General features: G+C 33.4%; 1 protein-coding gene across 1 annotated transcript in view; it reads right to left on the bottom strand.

Annotated features, from left to right (window-relative positions):
* Positions 1–23,521, bottom strand: part of CFAP47 (cilia and flagella associated protein 47) — a 325,591-nt gene that overhangs the window by 129,637 nt on the left and 172,433 nt on the right. Inside the window, exon 51 of the mRNA XM_032197971.1 lies at positions 19,272–19,409. Within this exon, the coding sequence (XP_032053862.1) occupies positions 19,272–19,409 (138 nt within the window). The remainder of the gene's footprint in view (positions 1–19,271; positions 19,410–23,521) is intronic.

Raw genomic sequence — 23,521 nt, 5'->3', positions numbered from 1 at the left:
GCAACAAATAGGACTAAGCAGAAATCTTCTGAACATACAAATGCATTTATATAAACATTTAATGTCCACTGTCTTCTTTTGATTCTCTTAACTCTTGACAGTTATGGTCAAGCATCTCTCATTAATGGTTAGGACCATTGGTTAGGACCAGCATCCTTCCTGCCAGCTATTGTAAATTCAAACAGAATCACTGTAATTTATTTTTTTTGAGCTTTTCTTGATTATTTTTTCTTCTGCATATGGAAGCATTGGAAGTATGGAAAGCTGTGTACTTTCTATTACATGTAGTTGCACAGAACTTAAAGAAAAAAAAAATATTTTCTTTGTATCCATTCCTTAATAACAACAAAACCATTTCTTAGACTAATATTTATCTCTAGTAGTTTTTTTTGTTTGTTTGCTTGTTTGTTTGAAATAGAAAAATCTGTATTTAAAAGCAGAATTATTAAATTATAATGTACATGAAAATTAAACTTGAGCTTTTCACAGGTGTCCTCCAGGTCTCCTCCCAGCTTACACGATATGCCAAAATAATCACTTTTTCTTCCAGACTTGATTATTCTTTTGTAATCCAGTCAGTTATGTATCTTGTCCTACTTCTCCTCAGTGATGTAAAGAAGTTGCTTCTCTTGTGTGTGTAATTTTCTTATGCAATATTTAAAAGGCTTTAAAATTCTGCTTAACAAACCAATGTTGCAAGCTATTCCCTTTTAATCTTATACTTTATATCATGTCATCAAGAGCTGCCAGTTGTGAAAGCCCCTTCCTTACACTCAAAAGATACTTTTCTCTGCTCACTTGGATGAGAATATATTACTGTCTTGTCAGCCACAAACTGAAATTTCTGTTCTCTGTCCCCTTGCCTTGTCCTTTCCTTAAAATTACTTTTCATCCCATGTCTGCTACACCACCCGCTAAATCTGCTGCCAAGCATCAAAAGCTATATTTTGGCTTCAAAATAAAAAAGATTCTTCTCTCCTGATTAGGACATAGCTGCCTATCATTTAACTGAATTGCATATCCCTGATGATGAAGAAAGATTTGTCTTAGTTTCTTGTAAATAAGTTTTGGGGGTGTTTTGAAAGGGTAGCTATTGATGGAAGGGGACAAGTGGAACTGTACTGCTAAATAAAATGAATTTATTTCAAATGCTCTACCGCAGTTTTACAGACTTTTCATATTGGCGTCATTTAAACAAAAAGATGAATTGAAGTGATATTCAATTTCAGTTTGTGCTCTTCCACAGCATTTTTACCTAACATTTGCAGAACTAGTAGTAGCAATGAAAGAAATTAATTTGATTCAATTCTACCCTTAAGTAAATCTTTAACAATGCTCTTAGATGTGTCTTTCAGGATATGTTTTTTTGCAATAACAGGCAAGGGAATAAAATAGCTTGATTTCTTGGTACTGCACAATATTTTCAAGGCTATTAGTTATATAAATTCTTGGGCCCCTCATTACAAGAAGGACATTGAGGTGCTGGGATGTGTCTAAAGAAGGGCAATAAAGCTGGTGAGGGGTCTAGAGAACAAGACTTACGAGGAGATGTTGAGGGAGCTCTGGTTGTTTAGCTTGGAGAAAAGAAGCCTCAATGTACTCTACAATTACCTTAGAGGAGGCGAGTGTGGGGATCAGGCTCGTCTCCTAAGCATCAAGTGATAAGATGAGGGGAAATGTCCTGAAGTTGCACCAGGGGAAGTTTAGGTTGTATTTTAGAATAAATTCATACTTTGAAAGGGCTATGTGGCATTGGAATTGGCTGCCCAGGACAGTGGTTGAGCCACCATCCATGAAGATTTTCAAGAAATGTGCAGATGTAGAAGTTCATAGCATGGTTTAGTGGTGGATTTCTTAGTACTAGGTTAAAGGTTGGACTAGATGATCTTAGAGGTTCTTTCCAACCTGAATGATTCTGAGATTTAGGTGGATACCCTAAATATTGCTCTCATAGTATAAAACTGTACTTTATAGAACATAAAATATAAATATAAATAAAAAAGACATTTTACTTAATCCCCCTACAATATATAAATAGGTAATCATTTTCAATATGAAAATGATCACTGCTAGGACAGGAAATAGGAAAATTTAGACTTCTTTCTGCCCATGTGCAAACACATATGAGTAACCACCCTGGAGTCATCTCTAAAAGACAAGAGTTGTTGCTCACAAAACAAGATCAGCTACAAATACATGTCATATTTATTTAGTTCTCTTATTAGATGTAGAATAAGGATTTTTTTAATATAAATTAATTTCAAACATATCAAGCTATTAATCTGATTTGATTATTTATATTGTTCATTTTTCAAGTTTGATGGGCCTTAGAAATCTAAGAGTTATACTAAAGAGACCTAACATTTCTTCTCTACGCATCTAAGATTTAGTTTTCATGTGTAGAAAGTGTGAACCTAATTTAAGGAGAAAACTAACACTAACACATTATGAGAATGTTGCAACCCTATTATGCTAGAAGCTCAAAATGATGCAAAAAGGCAGACACTAATATTCATTTTTACTATGTGTGGAATAGCTCATCCTTGGAAAGGCAATACATCTATGTTTTCTTCTTCCAAGGAAGTAATTAATTTAAAGTTGTCACCTCTGGGCTTGAGTTCATCCCAGTTTTCACACCTAAGGGCTCTACTTTTTTTTTTTTTTTTTTGTCAACATAAATATTATGTATAGCTTTTAAAAATGTTTTTGCATTGCATGGCAAGACAAACTGTGCTCTAGAATGCTATTTTATGCAAATGAACATATTTGAGTAACCTTAGCATGTCAATGAATGTTCATTTATTGTAATACAACATTGCTTGAAATAATATTTGGTCCTCAAACACTAATCATGTTTGTACAGGACATAATATACATCTATATGTACATAAATATACTTATAAGTTGCTTACAGAAACCTTTATAAATTTACAGTTGGCTACAAATATCATATCTCTTGCAGCAAACCTATTTCATAGAGAGGGACAGTACTAACGTGAGGTTAAAAGATTATATCAGTTTGTGCACCTTCTTCAGAGCTGATGTATGAAAGTGGTACACTTCAAAATGCTGCAATTTAAAATGACATTATAATATGTTCATACATAATAATATACTTAATATTGAAAGAATTCAAAATTGTTGGTTTAATATACACATAGGCAGGATTGATGAAGACTGGAATTCTATAAGAGGGAAATCTACAATCTAGGGCACGGTTCCTTTTCTTTAGTATTGTCCTAAACTAGATAATGACTGTAACTCCAAAGGCTCTTGTTACTTGGGAAACTATGGAAACAGAAGTGAGAACAATTTTGTAAAAAGTAAAATGAGGATCACATTTTGGCCCTAGGAATTAGCTGTGACCACCAGGAAACAAAGCTCCGAAAATGTCTTCTCTCTTCTAAGGCAGATGCCTTAGAGTGGCCAGAACCACTCTTTTTTTTTCTTCTCCCTTCAAAACTATGTTCTCAGAAGAATGTCACCACTTTATGGTGGCAACTTTGACATCACTGTCCAATGATTGATACTCCCTTTCCCTAACTTTTCTTCAAAAGTGTAAGAAGAGAATTTTTACCACCATAAACAGCTTATTTCAAATAAATGGATGACCAGTGCTGTTGCCAGCTTCCATTTTTGAAGCTGTCTCCCATGCTATTACTATCAGCCTGGTATGATGTCTTAGCAACATTTTTCAGCCAGCTTTACTCCATAAAGACACTTTCTTATTTCCGTCTTTCAAGTAACAGCTAAAAAAATATATCCAGCAGATCTAGATCTAGAAGATTTGCAAAACAGAAAATACCCCTTAATGTTCTCAATGTTCTTCATCAAATCTCAATACCCTAATGTGATGACATCACAGCCCTCCCTTCTCCCTTGCAGCTGGGTGATAAAATGTAAATATGGCAAATATGGCTATTCACCTTCAACAGTGACTTTTTTGTTTACAGTTGTACTGTTTTCTGCACTTATCCAGGACATATACATTTCATGAAATTAGCTTGCTTCTATTAGAAACTCCTATTGGCTAGATACAGACCTGTTGGTACACACTGGGACAGAAATCAAGGTCTGATCTAGTTCACGTGGAGTTTTTTTCCTGTGGAAACTGGCATGGGGAATAAGCTCAGAGCATATGCCAGTATATCACCCAGATACCAGCCACCTAGTACACAAGTAAATACACCCATGCACAATCAAAATCTCTAGCTGACACAAAACTAGAGTTCCTGGCACTCTGCTAATACATGCAAAACTTGGACTACAGTCCCAAGAAGAAGCAATGCCAAACATATCCATGTCAGTCAATTTCCTAATCCAACTCACATAAACAAGTTACTCACTAACCTTCCCTGCTCTCACTTACTTTATTCAAATTTTAAAATGGCCCAAAATTTTTAAGATTTTTTACAAAGCACCGGTGATTTTTCTTCATTTGCCCTATTCAGCTTTATTTTGACTAAGGTTTTTTGTTTGTTTATTTATTTATTTAACTATTTGTCTACCTATTCAGCTAAAAACTGGAAAGTCCAACAGTCTTCCCCTGCAACTTGCTGTCTGTGGATGAACCTATAAGGTCTCAGATAAGGAATAGAAAGATTAATGTTTATTCCTATTATGCTGGCCTATAAAGCTGCTAAAGGCAATCATGGAAAACAGATTCCCAAAACTTCCCCATGGGCTCCCTGGAGTGTTAGGACAATTGCCACTACTCTCCAAGAATGCATACCACAACAATATAAACCATTTAATGAGGAATAGGATGGGAAAGAGAACAGAAGGGAAAGGCATGTCTTCTTTAAATTCAGCAGAAAAGCCACCAATATTGATAAGTTACAAATAAGGATGGAGTAAAGTAACTCTTTTTTTTTTTCCTTTTTTTTTTTTCCTTCTGTATCTTTGAATAAATAGTATTCGCTACTAGGTTTAGTATAGCACTGCACATTTAAAGTGGGTGTAAAACGTGACTTACACTTGGAAATCATTTGCCAGGTGAACAGCTTGGGTAAGCTGTGTGACAGACATTTTAAGACACTGGAAAAAGTATAGCCAGCTCAGAAGTCATGTACACAGAGTCACAGTTGATATACCCTTAGCACAGTAGGTTAAGTTGTACTCTGAGATGATTTCCAGTCCTAAAGTTCCTTAAAATGGTTCTCAAGTGACAAATACGAAAAATATAAAATGCAGGCATTTATACATATAATAAATATTATTGCTCCAGTGAGAGAAAACCTAATTGGTCATAGTTTTTAGGAAATTTTGTTTGTTTGTTTGTTTGAGTAGGTAATATTGTTATACTACCTCAAATTCCTTCGTAAAGAAAACATTTGGGCTACTAAGATGTCTTTGATGTAATGGACAAAAACAAAATTTAACACATATGAACTGAAGTCAGAAAAATTCAAATATGAAACCAGAATGATTTTTTAATTGGTAAAAATCCTCATGACTGAAACAATGTACCAATGCATAATTAATGTCTTTTTGAACTTTTATTTCAGTCAAACACAAATTATTGAATGAAATATGAGTAAAACATATGCCCTGTGACAGGCAGATCAGATTAGCTGGAGAAAAAGAAAAGGCATCAGAAAAGCAGCCCATTCTTTGTAATTAGCATTCTTGTGTCTCAGAAGCATGCTCTCATACATGGCATAGCAAACCTCTCAGTTTCAAGTCTTAGCAGCTAAAGTCTTAAAATTTCTTTTAAAATTCTCCAGCTGTTGTGTTCTCTAAATGTAATATGCTGCGGTGAAAGATACTTCCATCAGTTAAATGTTCTTTATCATAAAATTTCAAGTCATATTCTATTATTGTCAAGACAAAACAAGCTTACTGAAGATAAAGGTACTCCAGTTTTATACTAGTGTTGTGTCACACGAGCAAGTAACTACTCTTACAAATTGCTCCACATGGAAAGTATTAAAAGGTACACTCTAACTAGCTGTGTTCCTTTTCATTCAAGAGGCAAATGAAATTGAATCAACTGGATTATAGGAATTACCTTGTAATTTACAAACTACTGTCATCTTTCTTTAGTACAGAGTAAGAGGGTAGTTAACAGATTTTCTTAAGGCACATGTTTACTCCACTGTAACCCATTAATGGCAATATATATTGTTCAGGTACAAGAGAAGCTCAGTGTTCTGTTTCTCTTTTTTCTTTAAATGTTAAACTATTTAAAAGCTATACTTCCCTATTTAGAGTCAAACAGCATTGCACAAGTGAAAAATAAATTACTTTATTTCCCTATATGTTTGCATCTCTCAGCTTGAAACTCACCAGCTTTTTAAAATATTTAACCCCCCCCCCCCCCCCCCCAAAATGGTTAGCACTACATATCCTCATTTTGAATACAGAGCTTCATTAAAATTCAAAGATTTTACCCTTTTAGCTACCAGGAAGCTAATTTAACAACATTTCCTGGAATATACATGAATTTCTAATTGAACCTTTAACTGTGAGCTAACTTTGATTTTATTATAGAAATCTACAAGAAACTACAGTGAAAAGACCGCTCAACAGGGTTCACTTTTAAGTCCTCTATCATGCTTCAGCAGGCTAATCCTATGTAGATTCATTTAAAAACCATGCTAAATCTGGAAGAATGTATTTTTCTTATGTAAAGATAAGCCAAGAGTACAGAAGTTATACACATGCACCCTACTGAGGGATTCCTGACCATCATTCATTACAAAATCTGTTATTCTGTATTTAACAGAAAAGATTACTTTTATCTATATTACATCTGGTATGACAATAATATGAAATTAATCAAAGACATTTTATCAGTCCTAATACAGTCTTACTGTAGCATTTCCTACAAACACAGTTAGGAAAATGTAAAGGCATTTATTCTGACAAGTATCCATTTTTTCTCACTCAACATCACACTTCTACCTCAATAGAAACCTTTTAATCAAGTTTACTGCCACGTAACTATACATTTGATCTTTGTAACTCAAGACAAAAAGGAAACACAAAGAAACAACACACGCATGCACACAAAATCAAGATTATTCTACAATATGCACTCCCTGAAGAAGACACTATCAAGTACAATTTTTTGACCACTTCCTGACCTCTTTAACACATTTTTGTTGAGCACCTTAAATTCTTGGTTATTTTAGAAAAGAAATGATGAAGCCAAATTCCATTAATCTTTAAGTAGAAGAGCTTTATGCTTACGTAATTCCACACTACATAAAGCTAACTCTTCATTAATTTCATGGATACTATTTTTCATATTTACAGATGCTGAACTTTATCTCCCTATCTTCTTTACAACAGGAAGCATAGATTGTAACATTGATAAAGGCTGTTCTTACTGATTGCTCAACATGTTGGTAGATAAGTAAAGTCTAGTAAACTGTTAAACCCAGAGAGTTTAGTTAAAGCAATCATCTAAATACTAATTATTATCCTCATTGGATGATAATTAATATATACACTATGAAAGCAGAAGCAATCTTTCTAAATAATATAGGCTCAGATATATGGTTTACCGGGAACACTGATCATGTTCTTACAATTAATTCTAATTTAAAAAAAAAAAAAAAAAAAAAAAAAAAGCCTTTGTAAACATTCTCCTCACCTCTCACAAAAACAAAACACAAAACAAAAACAAACAAACAAAAACAGGGATTACTATTATTGTACTCACTCAATGCAGCTTTTTCATGAGGCTTCCCATTACTAGAAATTATATTTTTTTAAATATGAATGAAATCCAAGGCTGAAATAACAGGTATATAACGAACCATGGTGCATTCCCAATTGAAAATGACTGAACAGAAATTCACATATGCAATTTCCTATGTTTCATATACACTATACACATTAAAAATCAATCAAACAACAACAACATATAGATCTTGCTAGGTTTTGTGTCCTGCACATTATTTAGTACTGCATATATCTACAATAGTGACATAAGAAATACTTACGTTAAATGTTTTTTCTTTATCTGCTTCTGTAAAAAATCTGTTATGCAACAAGCATGGTTTACCACAATTACAATGTGTCTATTATGCGAAGCCTATACAAAAATCATGTTTTAAAATATGCATTTTACAGTTCAAAGCAATGCAATAATAATTGCCATATTTTACAGCAAGTAACAGTCATTTGATTGCAATATCTCATCACTTTCAAATGACTGTATTTGTGTATATGCTAGAAGATGGAATATTACATGGTTGTATTTAGTGATCTTGAAGGTCTTTTCCAACCTAGATGATTCTATGATTCCATATTTTTCTCATAATGCTGCTTACATCTTTCTATTTAGAATGAATAATTCTATCTTTCTTAAAAAGAAGCAAATAGCATTTGGTGTCATTCAGTATGCAGAAACAAACAAAACAAACACCAAACCTTCAAACAGCAATTCCAATTATTTTCTTAACTTGCATCAGCAGAATGCTACCTTCTAAATTTACAGTGCCACAAAGTTTTTGCATCCACAATTTCATACAATACCCTGTAATTTCTTAAGTTTCTCAAAGAAACCATGACACCTGTGGAAGGTGAAAAAGAGCTAGATATCTTAGAGAAAAATAAATACTTTGAAATAAGTAATTTATAACCTGGAAACAAAGGGGATGAATGAGATACCACACCTGCAAAAATATAGGCAAACAAAGCATTTTTAAAGATGCAATCTTTATAATAGCATCTTTGCACAACAGTTTTCTTCCATTTTCTCAGTCCTCATGTCAAAGATGCCTCAAATAAGCCAAAACTGATTTTTGAAGGTAAGCAGAATAAAAGGAAATTAAAGAGGGGAAAAAAAAAAAAAAAAAAAAAAAAAAAAAAGTGATTTTCCTCACTGAGCTTGGGAACCCCTTTTGGATCCTTAAGAATTACCTGTTAAAAACATTTTATCTAAATGTATGGACTGGCCCCAATGGCAGCTGAGAATGTACAACTTCGGTCAAGTAACTTTTTTTTTTTTTTTCCTGGAATTACTGTATTTTCTAAACTTGTCATTCTCCTATCCTGGAGAATCCTAGTATGTATCCCAGCTACCCCTGCATCCATGTAGGGCTGAAAAACATTCTGATTCTTATTTTGATCATTGCTTAGGAATAGTTTGTGAAAGGTATTTCAGTTGCAATCAGACCAGCATGACCTGATTAAAAATACATAGGACACAGGAACTCCTACGATACTTTCTCACATCCTTGCCTGTTTGCCTCTTCATCTACTTGTAGAAAAGCAAGGATCATATGAAAGATCCTTGAGAGGAGATAGACAGTTTATCACTTATAAATCAGACTTTTAATAAACCACAAGTTGCATACAAGACATTATAAGGAGTACCAAGAAAAAATGTTGCATAATTTTTCCATAAATTTAATGGTAGCAAGTAGAGGAAAGGAAATAAATCGGTCAAAAAAAAGAAGCATGAGATTCAGATTTGCCTAGTCTTGGAAAAATATAGGTCAAAAGTTCCAAAAGTTCAGTGGAACAAAATAAATATAACTTATTGCAAATCAGAAAAGGTTAAAAAAAAAAAAAAAAAAAAAAAAGGAACTTTCCACACAAATAAACAAGCATGTTGTGGGGACTCAAAATACCAGTCTAAAATAATCATACCTGAAAATAAATAGTTTAACCACATTTGTCAAGGGAAAGAATATTTATGGATTTGTAAGTCATGGACAGTCAAGCTAATATTCAGTAAACTATAATATGAAGTCTGACAGATGCTTCAAGGTAAAGGAAAAGGATCTGCCAGACTTTTCAATGCAAAACAGCTCAAATTTTGGATGTGAACTGAAGTGTGATATTTAGCAGACAAGGTAATGATACCAGAAAGTATCTTCTAAAGTACTTTCTCAGTTCATAAAAAAAAAGCAAAGTGACTGCTAGCTGGATACATTCTAGGATCTGACATATCATTTACCTATTGAAGGACTGTTGGTGCATAAACTCTAACATATGCGTACAAACCATTTAAATATAAAATTTAACACATTTCTTGATACATACACCCTCTGATTTTGTATAGTTTGAACACATATCCAGTAACACCTTAGCAAACTTAAATATTGCAATAATACATTTTAATTAATATTTTAAGCACAAAAGAAGTAAAAACTGGAAATAATACCACTAGTAATGAGCAAGTACTACAATCCATATAATAAATTTAATTTGACAACTCACAATGTTGTTTGCATTTTTAACTCCTCTAAAGTTTTTTTCAGCTTACTCAAAAATATCTCTTTCACATAGAAAGTTCTATAGCAAAATCAGTGCCAAATGCAATAAACAGAAATAAATAATGCCTTGAAAGCGTATCCAAATCTACTTATACTTTTTACACACACATACTCTCACCCTCTAATGATAGTATATAAAATGCCATCTGTCTTTTGCCACAGTGTGAAACAATGCTTCGCTAATATTTATAATTTCTTAAATATGTTAAGAACAATTAGGGTTCTGCTATTACCACAGAGAAAGCAAAAGAAAAATTTTGAGAGACAGTAGACATCACAACAAATAAATCACTGTAATGGACAAAAAACATCAGTTGCATACTCAGTAAAAATGTCAGAGTGACCCTTTTCTGGTTACTATCTCATAACTGAACAAATGAGAATTCGGGAACATCCAGTGTTTGGGATGAACTCAAGAAAGAAAAACCAAAACCAAAACCAAACCAAACCAAAACAAACACTATATAGACCATTTATTTTGCAGCTGCTATAGAAATAAAAGTCCATAGCAAATTCCAGCTGCAGCCTATGGAATGAATGAGAGGATCTAAATATCAGAGAAATTCATCCATGAAAAAACAGTTAGGTGAACTTACAATTCTTTAATAATAAAAATGACTTACATAAGTAGAATTACCTAATCACAAATGTAAGTCCTTAGGAAAAATGTGGTTATAGGTCCAAAAGCAGACAATGGCAGTAGTATGTGGTGCAAACTTGTCTACTTACAGAAGTATAGCCCTACTTGTATTAGGATTATTAAAATGTGAAGGAGCCTGATGGTGGAGAGAAAAAAATAAATTAGATTGAACTGATAAATGTGGTTTAGTTCCTCCTGTTGGAAACTAATATGCCTCCTGTTATCTTAAGAACATAATTGTTGTAATCAATGTTTCTGAGCTATTTCATTTTCTGAAACTTGCAATATATATACACAGTGTGTGTATACATATATATATATATATATATATATAGGTACTCATGGATTGCCCTGTCAGGCCCTAAGAATTTCAATTCCAATTCCTTACTCTGCCTAAGAGACTAAACACACACCTTACAGGAACTTGTTTGCGCCCATAAACAAAAGTTATTTTAAGCAATTGCTTTTAGCAAATCTTGTTGATGTTACTGTAATTGGAATGTATCTGTAATGTTTAGAGTCATGTAATAGATTCACGTAATCATTTAGACAGGATAAAAACATGAAAGACTTTAATAAATCACATATTTGAATTGAACTCCACTTATTAAGTATTAATAATATATTAATATTAACAAATATTAAGTTGTAAAGTTTTACTTTTTCTTGTTTTCTAGCACAATATGTACTTTCACAGCTCATAGCAATTGAAACAGCATGAAAAGGGGAGACTGGTAGGGACCTTCCCTCTGTCCTCTCCTCAACCCATTATTTTCTGTCCTAAGCACACTTATGCCTCTGTTTCATGACTATTGTATGTTCTCTGTGTGTTTATGGATGATTATATGCTAAAGGGGTAAAATGAGAATTCTCTGTAAGCATGACAAAGTAGGAAAGGCAAAATGATGACATAGATAAAGAGCATCTCATACACTCAAACCTAATAGCAAGGGCATTGACTGCAAAGAAACTACTGCTGGTGCTGGTTTATTTACTATTTTGTTTCTGAAACGTTATTTTATAGATCACTCAATGTTTTGTCACAGGCATCTAGGAAAGGGTTTATACTTAGGCCTATCACACTAGCCCTAATGCTGAATAGTAGACTAGAAGGGGAGGAAATTCCACTGTGGTTATACTGTGCCATTTCAATTCAGCAAGGTGCAAGTCATGCCTGTTATATCACCGGTGAACTTAAGAGGGACAGAGAGAAGATCAGAGCATATCTAGCCAGGTAACCATGACAACTACACCCATTCTTCTACACAGATATATTTTTTTTAGAATATTTGTATTAAATTGGCTACTAATTGACAAAATTCCGTATACATATAAATACTTGAGATCTGCCAGACATGACAGAAGGAATGTGTTTCTCAGTAATAGAGCTTATTGTTAGTTTGTTATTACAACTACAGACTATTAGAACAAGCAATATGCATATCCTAGACATTTTTAATTAGGTAAGAAAATTTAATCTGTTTATATGCAAATGCAATCCTGCATGCTATGGCATCCAAAAATATACAGATGTACAGGTTTCCAAATGGAGTGACTTACTTGTGGTTATGGTAGCATAGCAATATTAAAACACCTGCTGCATGACGGATGATGTAACCTAAAATTCACAAGCAGCCTTACTGCATGCAATTACAAACTGCTTTTGTTATTAATTTTAAATGGACTATCGTGTTTAGTTTGCACAGATTTTTAATTGCACACATATCATGCCCCACAAAATTCCATGTGGGCCATAGGTCCTTGAAGCATTGCTACTTCTGAATTGTTTCAAAACAACATGTTAGTTTATTAGTGGAATCAAGCTGTTCTGAGTTTCAAAAGGGCACAGGAAAATGCATAACACTTAGCAGACTGCAGTACTGCAGAAGAGCACCTACTGAGAAAGCTAATAATAATTGAACATTCTTTTTGACAAAGGAAAAAGGATAAAACAGTCGAATCCTTAATGCTCTACATATGCCAAACCATCCCCACTAGCTTAAGTATATCTGCAAATGAGAAAAAGCTAGCAAAAACAAACAAAAAAAGCATCTCTGGTTGGCAGTTTACATTTTCAAATATGCATGCCATTTACATGGGGTCTATTTTCTTTCAGTATTTGTTCTGTAATTTTCTTTTTTTTTCTGAAGATGGAGACTTTAAACAAACTAATCTGAAGCTGGAGCATGATATACTTGAACATACAGCATGAAGATTATACTGAAAAATAGCTTTACTACACAATCAAAATTTATTAGGTAGATAACTCAAGATGATTTTTAAGATATTCCCGTGGTTTTGTTTTATGTTGGAAAGATATTAGTTCCACAAATAAATATGTATCTGAGATATAGCATTTATACCTTTAGAAGTACATGAATTATACACTTAAAGGTATATTAACCATATTATTTTATTAATTCAGATTAAACCCTAACATCTAGCATTGCACTATAAGAATAAGTGATCTATCAAATCACTTCTTATGATCTTTTTTAAAAATTTCACACAAAGAAATGTAAAGCTATCTTTTAAATTGTCACCAACCTGAGTGCTATTTTCCTCTTAATGGCCTTTAACAGCTGCTAGAACAAAGAAAATTTTTCATTGTCTTCCTTACATGAATGCCCTCAGAGTGCTGCCACAGATGTTCAGTTCTCAGAGACTGATTTCAAGCCTGACGGTTCAGAAGGACCATATATGTAAATATCATTACCTTTCCAACATGTTGCTTTGTCAATGAACCCACTTGGAAGCTGTTTCTAAAGACAATGGGAAATACACTAAACTGTGAAGAAGACATAGCATAAAGACTACAATTATAAATTCTTAGACTAGAAAATGTCCCTTGTCATTGAAGTCCTGGTTGAAAGATAAAAAAGCTTTAAAAAAAGATAATTAAAGCAGGCTTTGCCAAAATGAATGCCTGGCCTAACCATTAAGCCATTACAAAAAGCTTAGGCCAATTTGCAAGCAGTGCATCTTTTTGATGTTGTGCCTTCCAACTACAAAGAAATTCAAAAACTTGGCAATGGTACAAGCATGTAAATGCAATTCATAAGAACAACGCAATATGAAGCATAATCTTTTGGTAAAGGTAATGCTCAAGGCAAACAGATTAAGACAAGAGCAGATGAAAAATTCCAGCGTTGTACTTTCTGCATCTGTAGATCTCAGTTCTGAGAGATATCACCAATACCAAGAACAATAAAAGCTGTTGCTCAAGTGCCAGCTCTGTGCTGCGACTCAGTGCTGGAGAGAGAGAGAGACAGAGATTCTGGAAAAGGAAAAGGTGGATTTGCAGCTGCAGTGTAAATCTGTTATTGCACCAACTGCACCAACTTGACATTCTCAACACTTATTCAGGGAAGGTGCTGGATCAAACTCCTGTGGGTAGCTGAGCTGCTCTAGCAAAAACTGTGCCAATCGTGCTCCACATTGCCCACATGCAACACAGCAAAGAGCATACAAGGGCAATTGTCTAAAGGCAATTCTATTTAAGAAGCTGCTATGGACTGTGTACTCAGAACAATTTCCTCCACCTTGAGAGGAAATTTTGACAAGTGTCAGAGCATTTGGTCAGACTGTGAAACAACTATATATTAAAGACTAATATTTACTTATGATTTTATCACTTTTTTTTTTCCATAGGAATATCTAAAGAGATGTCTCATACAAAAGATCAACTGCATCCTACTTTCAGTCAGCAACCACTTAGTCTCTGTTTACTTTTGGATCCCATGGGAAAACAAATAAATGAGGAGCTCTTCCCTTGGAAGACAGAAATATGCTTTGGAAAGAACCGGCAACTCCTATTGTGAACAAAGGGGTAGTATCTGTCATTCTGTGTCGTGGACATTTTTCTGATTATTTTTTTCTCCTGGTGTAAAGCAACAAAAAGAGGATTTGTCATAAGGATCTCTGTAGCAATGATTTTCATTGCAAGCAGTAAATGCACTTCTTTTCTAAATGGCATTATGAGCAATGTTGGTAGGAATGTTGAATATACAAAAACTATTTTAGAAAGACAAAGCTAAATGTTTATATATATATATGTATATGATGCATATTTTTGAGTACCTGAAGACTATATTGAATGTTAGATGTGTATAACAAGGTAGTAGTTGCTAGTATGTTTTAAAAGAATATTTTTTACTAATTGACAGCAAGACAAAAAGTTTTGCTTTACATGTTTTTATCATTAGAGTCCTTCTATAGCTTTATTCAGCTATAGATGGCCTCACATTTGTTTTGGTTTCAAGTCCATTTAGTTTTTTTCTATGTAGCCTGCTATTTTCTGTTACCCCAGAATAGTAACGGTAGCTACAGGTATTCTCAGATTTCAGATGCACTCCCTCAGCCTTTGATGCCTCTGGTGAAATGCAAGCCATTCCTGCAAGTGGTTTGCATTCTACTTGAGGTGTGCAGCCTGCAATTGAGAAATCCTGTTTTTAACAATGAACTCAGAAATATCAGTCATTCTACTCTGATGAGTCATAAGAAAAATTCATTTTTTATGAAAAACTGTAACGATACCTGTGCAAAAGAAAACTGCTTAGGGGAAAGCTAAGCCTCCATTAGTACCTCTTTGAAGTAAGTTCAGAAAATGACTATTACCATTATATAATTTAGATGACACTTTGTCACTTTCTAGCTCTATTTAGCCATTTTCAGCTGATACTTTGCCCAGTTGTAAAAGTTATAGATGTCTAGTACAAATGAAAGGTTGTGATGGAAGATGATGTTTTGTGTAACGACTAGAAGCAGTCAGTTGATTTAAAGCTGAGGTGGAAGCTTGTTGTTCCTAGGATGAGGACATTGTAAGGCTCTATCTTCTGTATTGAAGACAAAAATTATATTATTTAGCAATGCTCTCTCAAGGAAGGGTCATTTCATATCCTACTTTAAGTCTACTTTAGAAAGTAAACTTAATGATGCATTGGTAACCATGCAAAACTTGAGTTAGTAGATTTTACTACAAATGCATAAGGTTATAGTAAGAAAAAGATATAACTGTATGGTAGCACAGTGACAGCAAAAAATGAAAACTGAAAGATAAGATATAACCTGATGTAGCCATATACGAATATATTGCAGATTACTCCAAGTACCTATGGAACCCAGCGTTCTGTATTGATTTTATTCATGCAAATTATTCTTCAGTGAAAAAGGGACCTGAGTTGGAGCAGATCACCTGGCTCCTCTCAGCAACTTAAGAGACTGATCATCTACCTTCATATTTAAAAATTATATATCAAATTCATAAGTCAGTCTCACACAACAAGTGACAAAACCAAATGAACAAATCTAACAGTAACAACAAAAACAACAAAGTGAATTTACTTTGAATTTACTGCCTACTACCCTCAATTCACATCATCAGTGATTTGGTTGGTATTGAAAAACCCACTCATTTATTCTCTTTTCAGTTACTTTCAATTACAGATTCTACCAGTTTTGCATGTCTGGTTCCTAACTTTGCAAAGCCTAAATATCTCATAAGCAGAGGATAATAGATAATTAAATTCATAAACATTTACAAGCTTCCCCTTTTCAGTAGAGATTTGGAAATCACCTCCAATATGACCCTGGTTCTTGCATCGCTTTAGATTCATCTTTTATAATTAATTTCCCCTAACATCATGAAATCCTCTAATTCTCACCTCTACAGCATTGTCTGTATTTATTACCTTAACATAATTTCAATTAAAATCCTTCTTCTGTAAACTTCTTTTGATGCATCGTAAGAGTTTTAATGTCACCTATGTCCATGATTTTGTAAAAGAAAATTCAAATTTAAAAGCAGTTGTAGGAGAAGAACACAAGGAAATAGTCTTGAAACCTCAAAAGCAGTGAATGCTAATTAGTGATTCAACTGGGGCTGTTCCTACCCAGATTCATGACTGCACTTCTCTTTGCTGAACTTCACGATATTCCTATCATACAGAATCACAGAATCATCTAGGTTGGAAGAGACCTCCAAAATCACCGAGTCCAACCTCTGACCTAACACTAACAAGTCTTCCACTAAACCATATCACTTAGCTCTACACCTAAACATTTTTTAAAGACCACTTCTCCAGCCTGTCAAGGTCCCTCCTGATGGCAGCAAGACCCTCTGGTGTAGCAGTCACTCCTCCAAGCTGAAAACTTGCTGAGTGTACACTCTTGTCCCATCATCAAGATCATTAATGAAAATATTAAACAGAGTTGGACCTAGTATTGACCCCTGGAGCGCATTGATATTTACTGCCTCTGACTACACTTTGCACCATTGATTATCACTCTTTGGGCCCAGTGGTTTAGACAGTTTTAAATTCACCTCACTGTTGGCTTATTCAGTCTATACTTTAGCTTCTCTGAACACAGGGTCAAATGCCTCACTGAAGTTGAGGCAGACAATATCTATTACTCTCCCCTGCAACCACCAGGCCAGTCATTAAAGACCTTTTCCAGAAGGACTTTTTAAAGAAAGGAAGAAAAAGTCCTTAAGAAAGAGGAAGTCCTCTTTCTAAGGACTTTGTCTTAATTCTAGCTCTCTTTAGGCCACTATAAAAAAAAAAAACAACAAAAAAAAACTACCGTTCAACATGACTAGTGTTCCCCTTAAACACACAACACAGAAGAACTGAATCTATACTGTCCTCATATAATTCTTCACATTTTTTGTTGATTTTGTTTACTGATTTAGTATACTTTTTTTCCCTTGGCTTCAAAAATCCTGTATTTAATATTTCCAGACTTCTTTTCAATCCCTTGTTCCTCCACTCATCAAACAATGTCTTGTCTTTTGCTTTTTTCTGAAAATTTTATCACTATGGCAATCTGTATCATAAGCATTACTGGAAAAGATCAGTTCGTTGTTCACTTTATTTTCTTTGTGAACGTTTTCTGTCTCTTTTGGAAAGGAGACTAACCACAGAATTATAGATGTAGCCCTTCTGCATCATTCTCTTCCACTTCTATTCCTTTTCCTATTTTAAACTCACATTGTATTGTCAAATATTGACAAAACAACATTTTAGAAGATCTAATTTTGTATAAGAGCTACATAACCACAGAAGACATGTTACTATCTTTAATTAGTTTTAGCTGTAGCAAAAAAGTAGACTACACATCACAAAGTTAAGTATATCATCAGTCTGAGCTGGGTAAAAAAAATAAAAAAATAGTAGTTAAAAATTCACACAATATATTTAGTGAAACCCAATGTGATAGTGAATCTGGTAAATTAAAAAGACAATGCATATCCATTGCTCTGACTTTTGAGTAAAAAAGTGGATTTTTGTAATACTTCCCACCATTAAGCTACTGTGTCATCAGGGAGAATGACTTTCTGAGCTTCTATGTTCTTCCTGTCTCTCTCATCTATGCAGATTGTAAATTCTTGGGATTGCTTCATATCAGAGATGGGATATTAACTTCTGAGTGTCTACATTTTGTTAAATACATTCACACTGGACTAATTCAAATTAAATAATTATTTTATTAATAATTAAATTAATTTTTGATTAAAAAAAAAATAGATAAACTGCATTAAAATGAAAATATAACTGCCAAGAAAGCAGAGAGATCTTCACCTGCAAGCTCTTCCCAATTTCCTTAAAACTAAATCTTTCTTAAAACACCACCTGATGTAGGTTAAAAAGAATTTTCCCCAATAGCTTTCCCTGTGACTAATACACTTATCTAACATAAAGCTTGATAATTTAAATACGCTCCAGATTAAGTTTTAAAAACATAAAAAGGACAGTTCTATAACTAAAGTTTTACTTGCAAAAGATATTGGTTTAGAAACATACAAATAAAAGAATTATTCAGTGTGCACATTTCTAATCACAAACTTCGATTCATCTGGAGCACGTAAAATTCCCAAAGTAATCCAGAAACTGTTTATACTAAGTTATGAGATGCCAATTTGAAAGTAATCAGGTATTTTTAGAAAAATCTATTCTAGATTTCACTGTAAATGACCAAACAAGTAACTACAACTAACACTTAAAAGAAAGTTTATTCTATAAATGGAATGGAGTGTTGTGAATTTCAGCAACTGCCTGCTGTGACATCAGCACTGTTAATATTATTATTTACTTCTAAAAGACAACGTTTAACAAATATTGTGCCTTTACAATAGTGATGTTCAGAGACATGGCGGGGAGGTGAGATCAGCTTTAAATTCATTAAAATGTGTCAAAAATCAACAAAGGAGAACTTTTATATATGCCAGCAATAAGCATTTGACTTTACAGTTTTTACAGGTATATGACCTGGCATAAAATAAATAAAATATACATTTAAATAAATAAATGAAATAAATATATATATACATTTAAAAATAAATAAAGATATGAGTTTATACGAATGGATAATGAAGTTATCCTTAAGAACAAACATACCTGTGTTTGCTCTATCAACAGTTTGTGGTGTCTCTGTTGACAATTTCTGAAGGGCCTGTTCACCATCTGTCTTCTCTGGTGAGCTGTTATGCTGAGACTGCTGTTGGTCTTCATCTTCAGCAACAAATGAAATTACACCTAAAACAAATAGATAACAGATGTTAAATTAGCTGGGGCTAATAGAGCATTAGCTCTATAAAATAGACTGCTAGACACCTATGTGTATTTCCTCAGTTCAAAACTAATAAAACACAAAGTAAAATTTCTACTCCAGGTGTCAGCCATCCAATTCTAATTTAAGGTAATAAAAATGTCTTAAGTGAGTCCAAGGAAATTAACCATTTTTCTTCCCACAGTGTTTTTCCACTTAATCTGAACCAAGAATCAGTAATAAGAAATACACTTTTCAAAGATGACCATATATGGCAGACAATAATACTGTTTTGTGTTTTGTTTTTTTTTTCCAGCACAAATTTCTATGCATAGACTTGATTGTTTCTCCATTATTTTTGTTTGTTTTTAAATCACTGCTGCTATAAAACAACAAATGTAACACTTAAAATATCCTGTCATACATTTCTGTGTTGTTTGTAAGGTGAAATCAAGTATTTATAGAAGACAAAATACACAGAGATTGTAAAAACGGGATTTTTAAGTTGCAGTGAAAAGCCTCTTCACAGTTAAAACCGTAATTTCTTTTTGATAGTATAAAATATATTATAAAATCCAGTATGCACCTGGTTCCTTTAAACAACACTAATATCATTTGAGAACATTTCATATACTTTTGAATAAGCAGGTTTTTTGTTATATTGCATGCCTCTGACACAGACTTTTAAATCAACACAACTGCTTAGAAATGCTGGATATCAATATTATTCTTATCTAAATGACTGTCCCTCTGTATTTCAGTACATTCTGCAGAATTTCAAAGATTAAATAAATATATTTTGCAGGTTTAATTCTTACCTCCTATGTATGATGAAAAACTAACTTGAGGAAGTGACTTATTTTGTGATATTATACAGTACGAAATTTTCCCGTTCAAGATCCTTAGAATTTATGTGAAAGGATCTCTCAAATGGAATTTATACAATGGTATCTTATTAACAGTTTGGCAAATTTATTCGTAGTAGAGTTTTTAATTTGAAAGGAAGAATCAATATAATTTTACGTAAGTCCCAGAACAATATGATTTAAGAATACCTACATTTAATGGCATTTTTTCATTCTCCATCTTTGAAAGGGATAGGTGAGTGGTGTGCTCCCTGACTACTTGAATTTATCACCTTATTAGGAAGAATACCTAAAGCTGAATCAAAGAGCTGTTGCATTTTCACATTTTCTTTCTGAGGTGATTTTCTACAATGTGCTCCTCCTCACTGTATGTAAGTATAGAGGAGTTTCAGAATATGTTTGCCAAAAGAGTATTAATGCATTTGAGGGAAATAGTAACTGGGTATACCCTACCCATCTGCAGGTACATATAAAAACAAGGCACTGACATACATCCTGAGCCTCAAGAAGATGGTGAAAGAAGTCAAAAGGGATGAAGAGAAGCCCCAGACCAAGCCAAGAAAGGTTTGCATGGGATCTAGAAAAAGGAGAAGCAGTGAGGAGGAGATATAGCACCACACAGGTCACAACACCTGGCTCAGGAAGCCACATTAGTGACTTTAGTACCAGCAACTGATCAAGATTCCTGTACATTCACCAATATAAGCCAGGGTCATTTACACTTCAAGAAATACTTTTTTTTTTTTTTTTTTTTTTTTTTATAAAATGGCCTCATAGCTACAGTTCTGTTAATAGTATGCTAGAAGGATGTCACTTCTGAAAGAAATGGGGCGGGGGGAGGGGGAGAACCACAATACTGTTTCAGAAGTTTTAGAAGAGCAACATTTGTTCACAGTGGGTTCAATATGTCAGGTGGCAATTTTGACATGACAAAAACTAAGAAATTATATCTGCTAAGAAATATTACACTGAATTTTTACAAGGAGTCATGATTTATGATCTGCAGATTGCTGGAGAGGAGAGGAGTAGAATTGAGCAGAGAGGAGGAGAGGAGCAAAGAAAGGAAAGAAAAGAAAGGGAAGAGAGATTAAAGTAGGTATTTACTTAAATACAGAGAAAAGAACAATATAATATTAAATATTAGATTTCCAAATTTTGTTTCCTTTTTAAATAAAATCTATGCTACCCTAATAAAAAAAAAAAAAAGATGAATAAGAAAAAAAGAAAAAAGAAAAAAGAAACAAGAAAAAAAGAAACAAGAAAAAAGAAACAAGGACTAACAACCAAAAATATTTTAATAGAAAATTTCTCTAAATTCCTAAAAATTGATGACAGTATCAAAGCCAGAAGTGGTATTTGAATAAGCTAGACAGTGATTGCCACTTCAAGAAACTATTGATTTTTTTTTTTTTTTTAAAGTCTTCAGAGGGAAGGTACATGTATAAATACAATTTAAAAAAAAAATCATTAGAGAAAGCTCAGAGGAATAAAGTCTGGAGAAAATGGTCAAGGTATGTAAGTATTGATGGAAGAGAACATACTTCGATGGCACTATACCTAATGGAAAAATAGGAAAGCATTTTCTTAGGAAGAATACTGACCAACTAATCTGACTTTATGTCTCAATATATTAAACAAGTATAATTTTGATTTAATGCATCACAATATTAGAGAGAAAGAAATGCAAGAAAAGCTACTAATATTATCATTAATTTAAAATACTATCGTAGTGTATTTGACATATCAACAATTATAATCAAATGAGCAAAATAAAATGAAAAAGTATAGCTTTAAAGTTGATTAAAATATTTGAGTAAATGCTGAAATGCACAAAAGTCATAAATCTGTAAAACTCCTTACAGTAGAGAATATTCTGTTTCACTTCATTTTAAATTTTAACTAATTTTTTCTTAAAGTCATTGCTTCCAGTGACAGCGGAAGGCTTTCTTTACCAATTGTCTGTATTTCAGAATACTACACTGTGTTTGAGAGAAAGGGACAGAGCATGAGTGGTCACAGCTTAAAGGTTTTTATTTCATCAGTAAAAATGGATATATTAAAACAAATATTTTAAGTTCTGCGCCAAACGTGATCTCAAAAGCATTGAAATAATTGACTGAAGAACTCTGAATAATTATTTGTGGCAAATCTTGGAATGCTTGAAAAATTCCAGAACTGTAAATTACTAATGCTGAAGAATATTTCAAGAGGTAATGGGAGAACTATGGTAACTTAAATTGCTAAACCACTCTGCTGATAATCCAGCAATTGCATAATTGAAAAATCAGTAAAGAATTGTGCTATAATTGCTGACACTCGGCTTGTTTTCGTTATGGAAAACAGTTCTCAAACAAACTGAATTAATAACACTGAGGTTAAAGTCTTGATCAATAAAGGTAACTGGTTTGATGTAATTTATTCAAGGAACTTAATGCGAGGTACTCAATTAAATCTGTCAAAGCATTTCAATAAAAATAATAATTTTCACTGCAGATAGCACACATTTTTAAACTGAGTTTATCTGCTAATTTTAAAATATTCATAAATTGTCCATCGTTTTCATGGGCACTAAAGTATCTATTAGTGGCTCAAATTTATTTATTAATCAGACTTCAGGTTGGCTGCTGAAAATTCCTACAAGTACCAAAAATTCGTATATTACTCCATTTTGACATTTCCACTTAACTTCCCTATAAGGTGAAAATTGGGCTTTGGGGAACAAATATGACTTCCCAGACTTGCACAGTATGAAGCAGTTTGGCTTCCATCCCAATTGAAGCCATAAACTGAGCATTTCCTAACTGGCGTTACCTCAGATAGGACATACGGTAGTTAGGTCTACCTACCACATCTAACATCGGACAGCAAAATCATCTTCTGCCTGTCAAACCCACAATAGTGGCCTTTCTTTCCTCCACCTCTCTTCCTTCCTACATCTGCTGAATGATTAGAGTACATTTACAAATTTATGCGATATAACTGAAAGTGTCCCTGCTCCAGGAAAAGAATGAACTTGATATCCTAAAGCAGTGATTGATTAAAGCAAGCATTGAGCCAGAGAGTGCAGAGAGGGGATGGTAGATAACTAGGCTCTGCATCTTTTCAAAGACTAACCAGCCTTCTATCAAGTTATTTGAAGGCATAAAATATATGGACAGTTTTCTGGGGGAAAAAAAGGAAAATAAAAGAAAAAAAAAAAGAGCATATGTGACTATCCAGCTTCTGAGCCATTC

The sequence above is a fragment of the Aythya fuligula genome, chromosome 1 (assembly GCF_009819795.1).
Source record: "Aythya fuligula isolate bAytFul2 chromosome 1, bAytFul2.pri, whole genome shotgun sequence".
Classification (NCBI taxonomy): Eukaryota; Metazoa; Chordata; class Aves; order Anseriformes; family Anatidae; genus Aythya; species Aythya fuligula.
The sequence above is the reverse complement of the archived record's forward strand: the minus strand, read 5'-3'. Positions and strand labels throughout refer to the sequence as shown.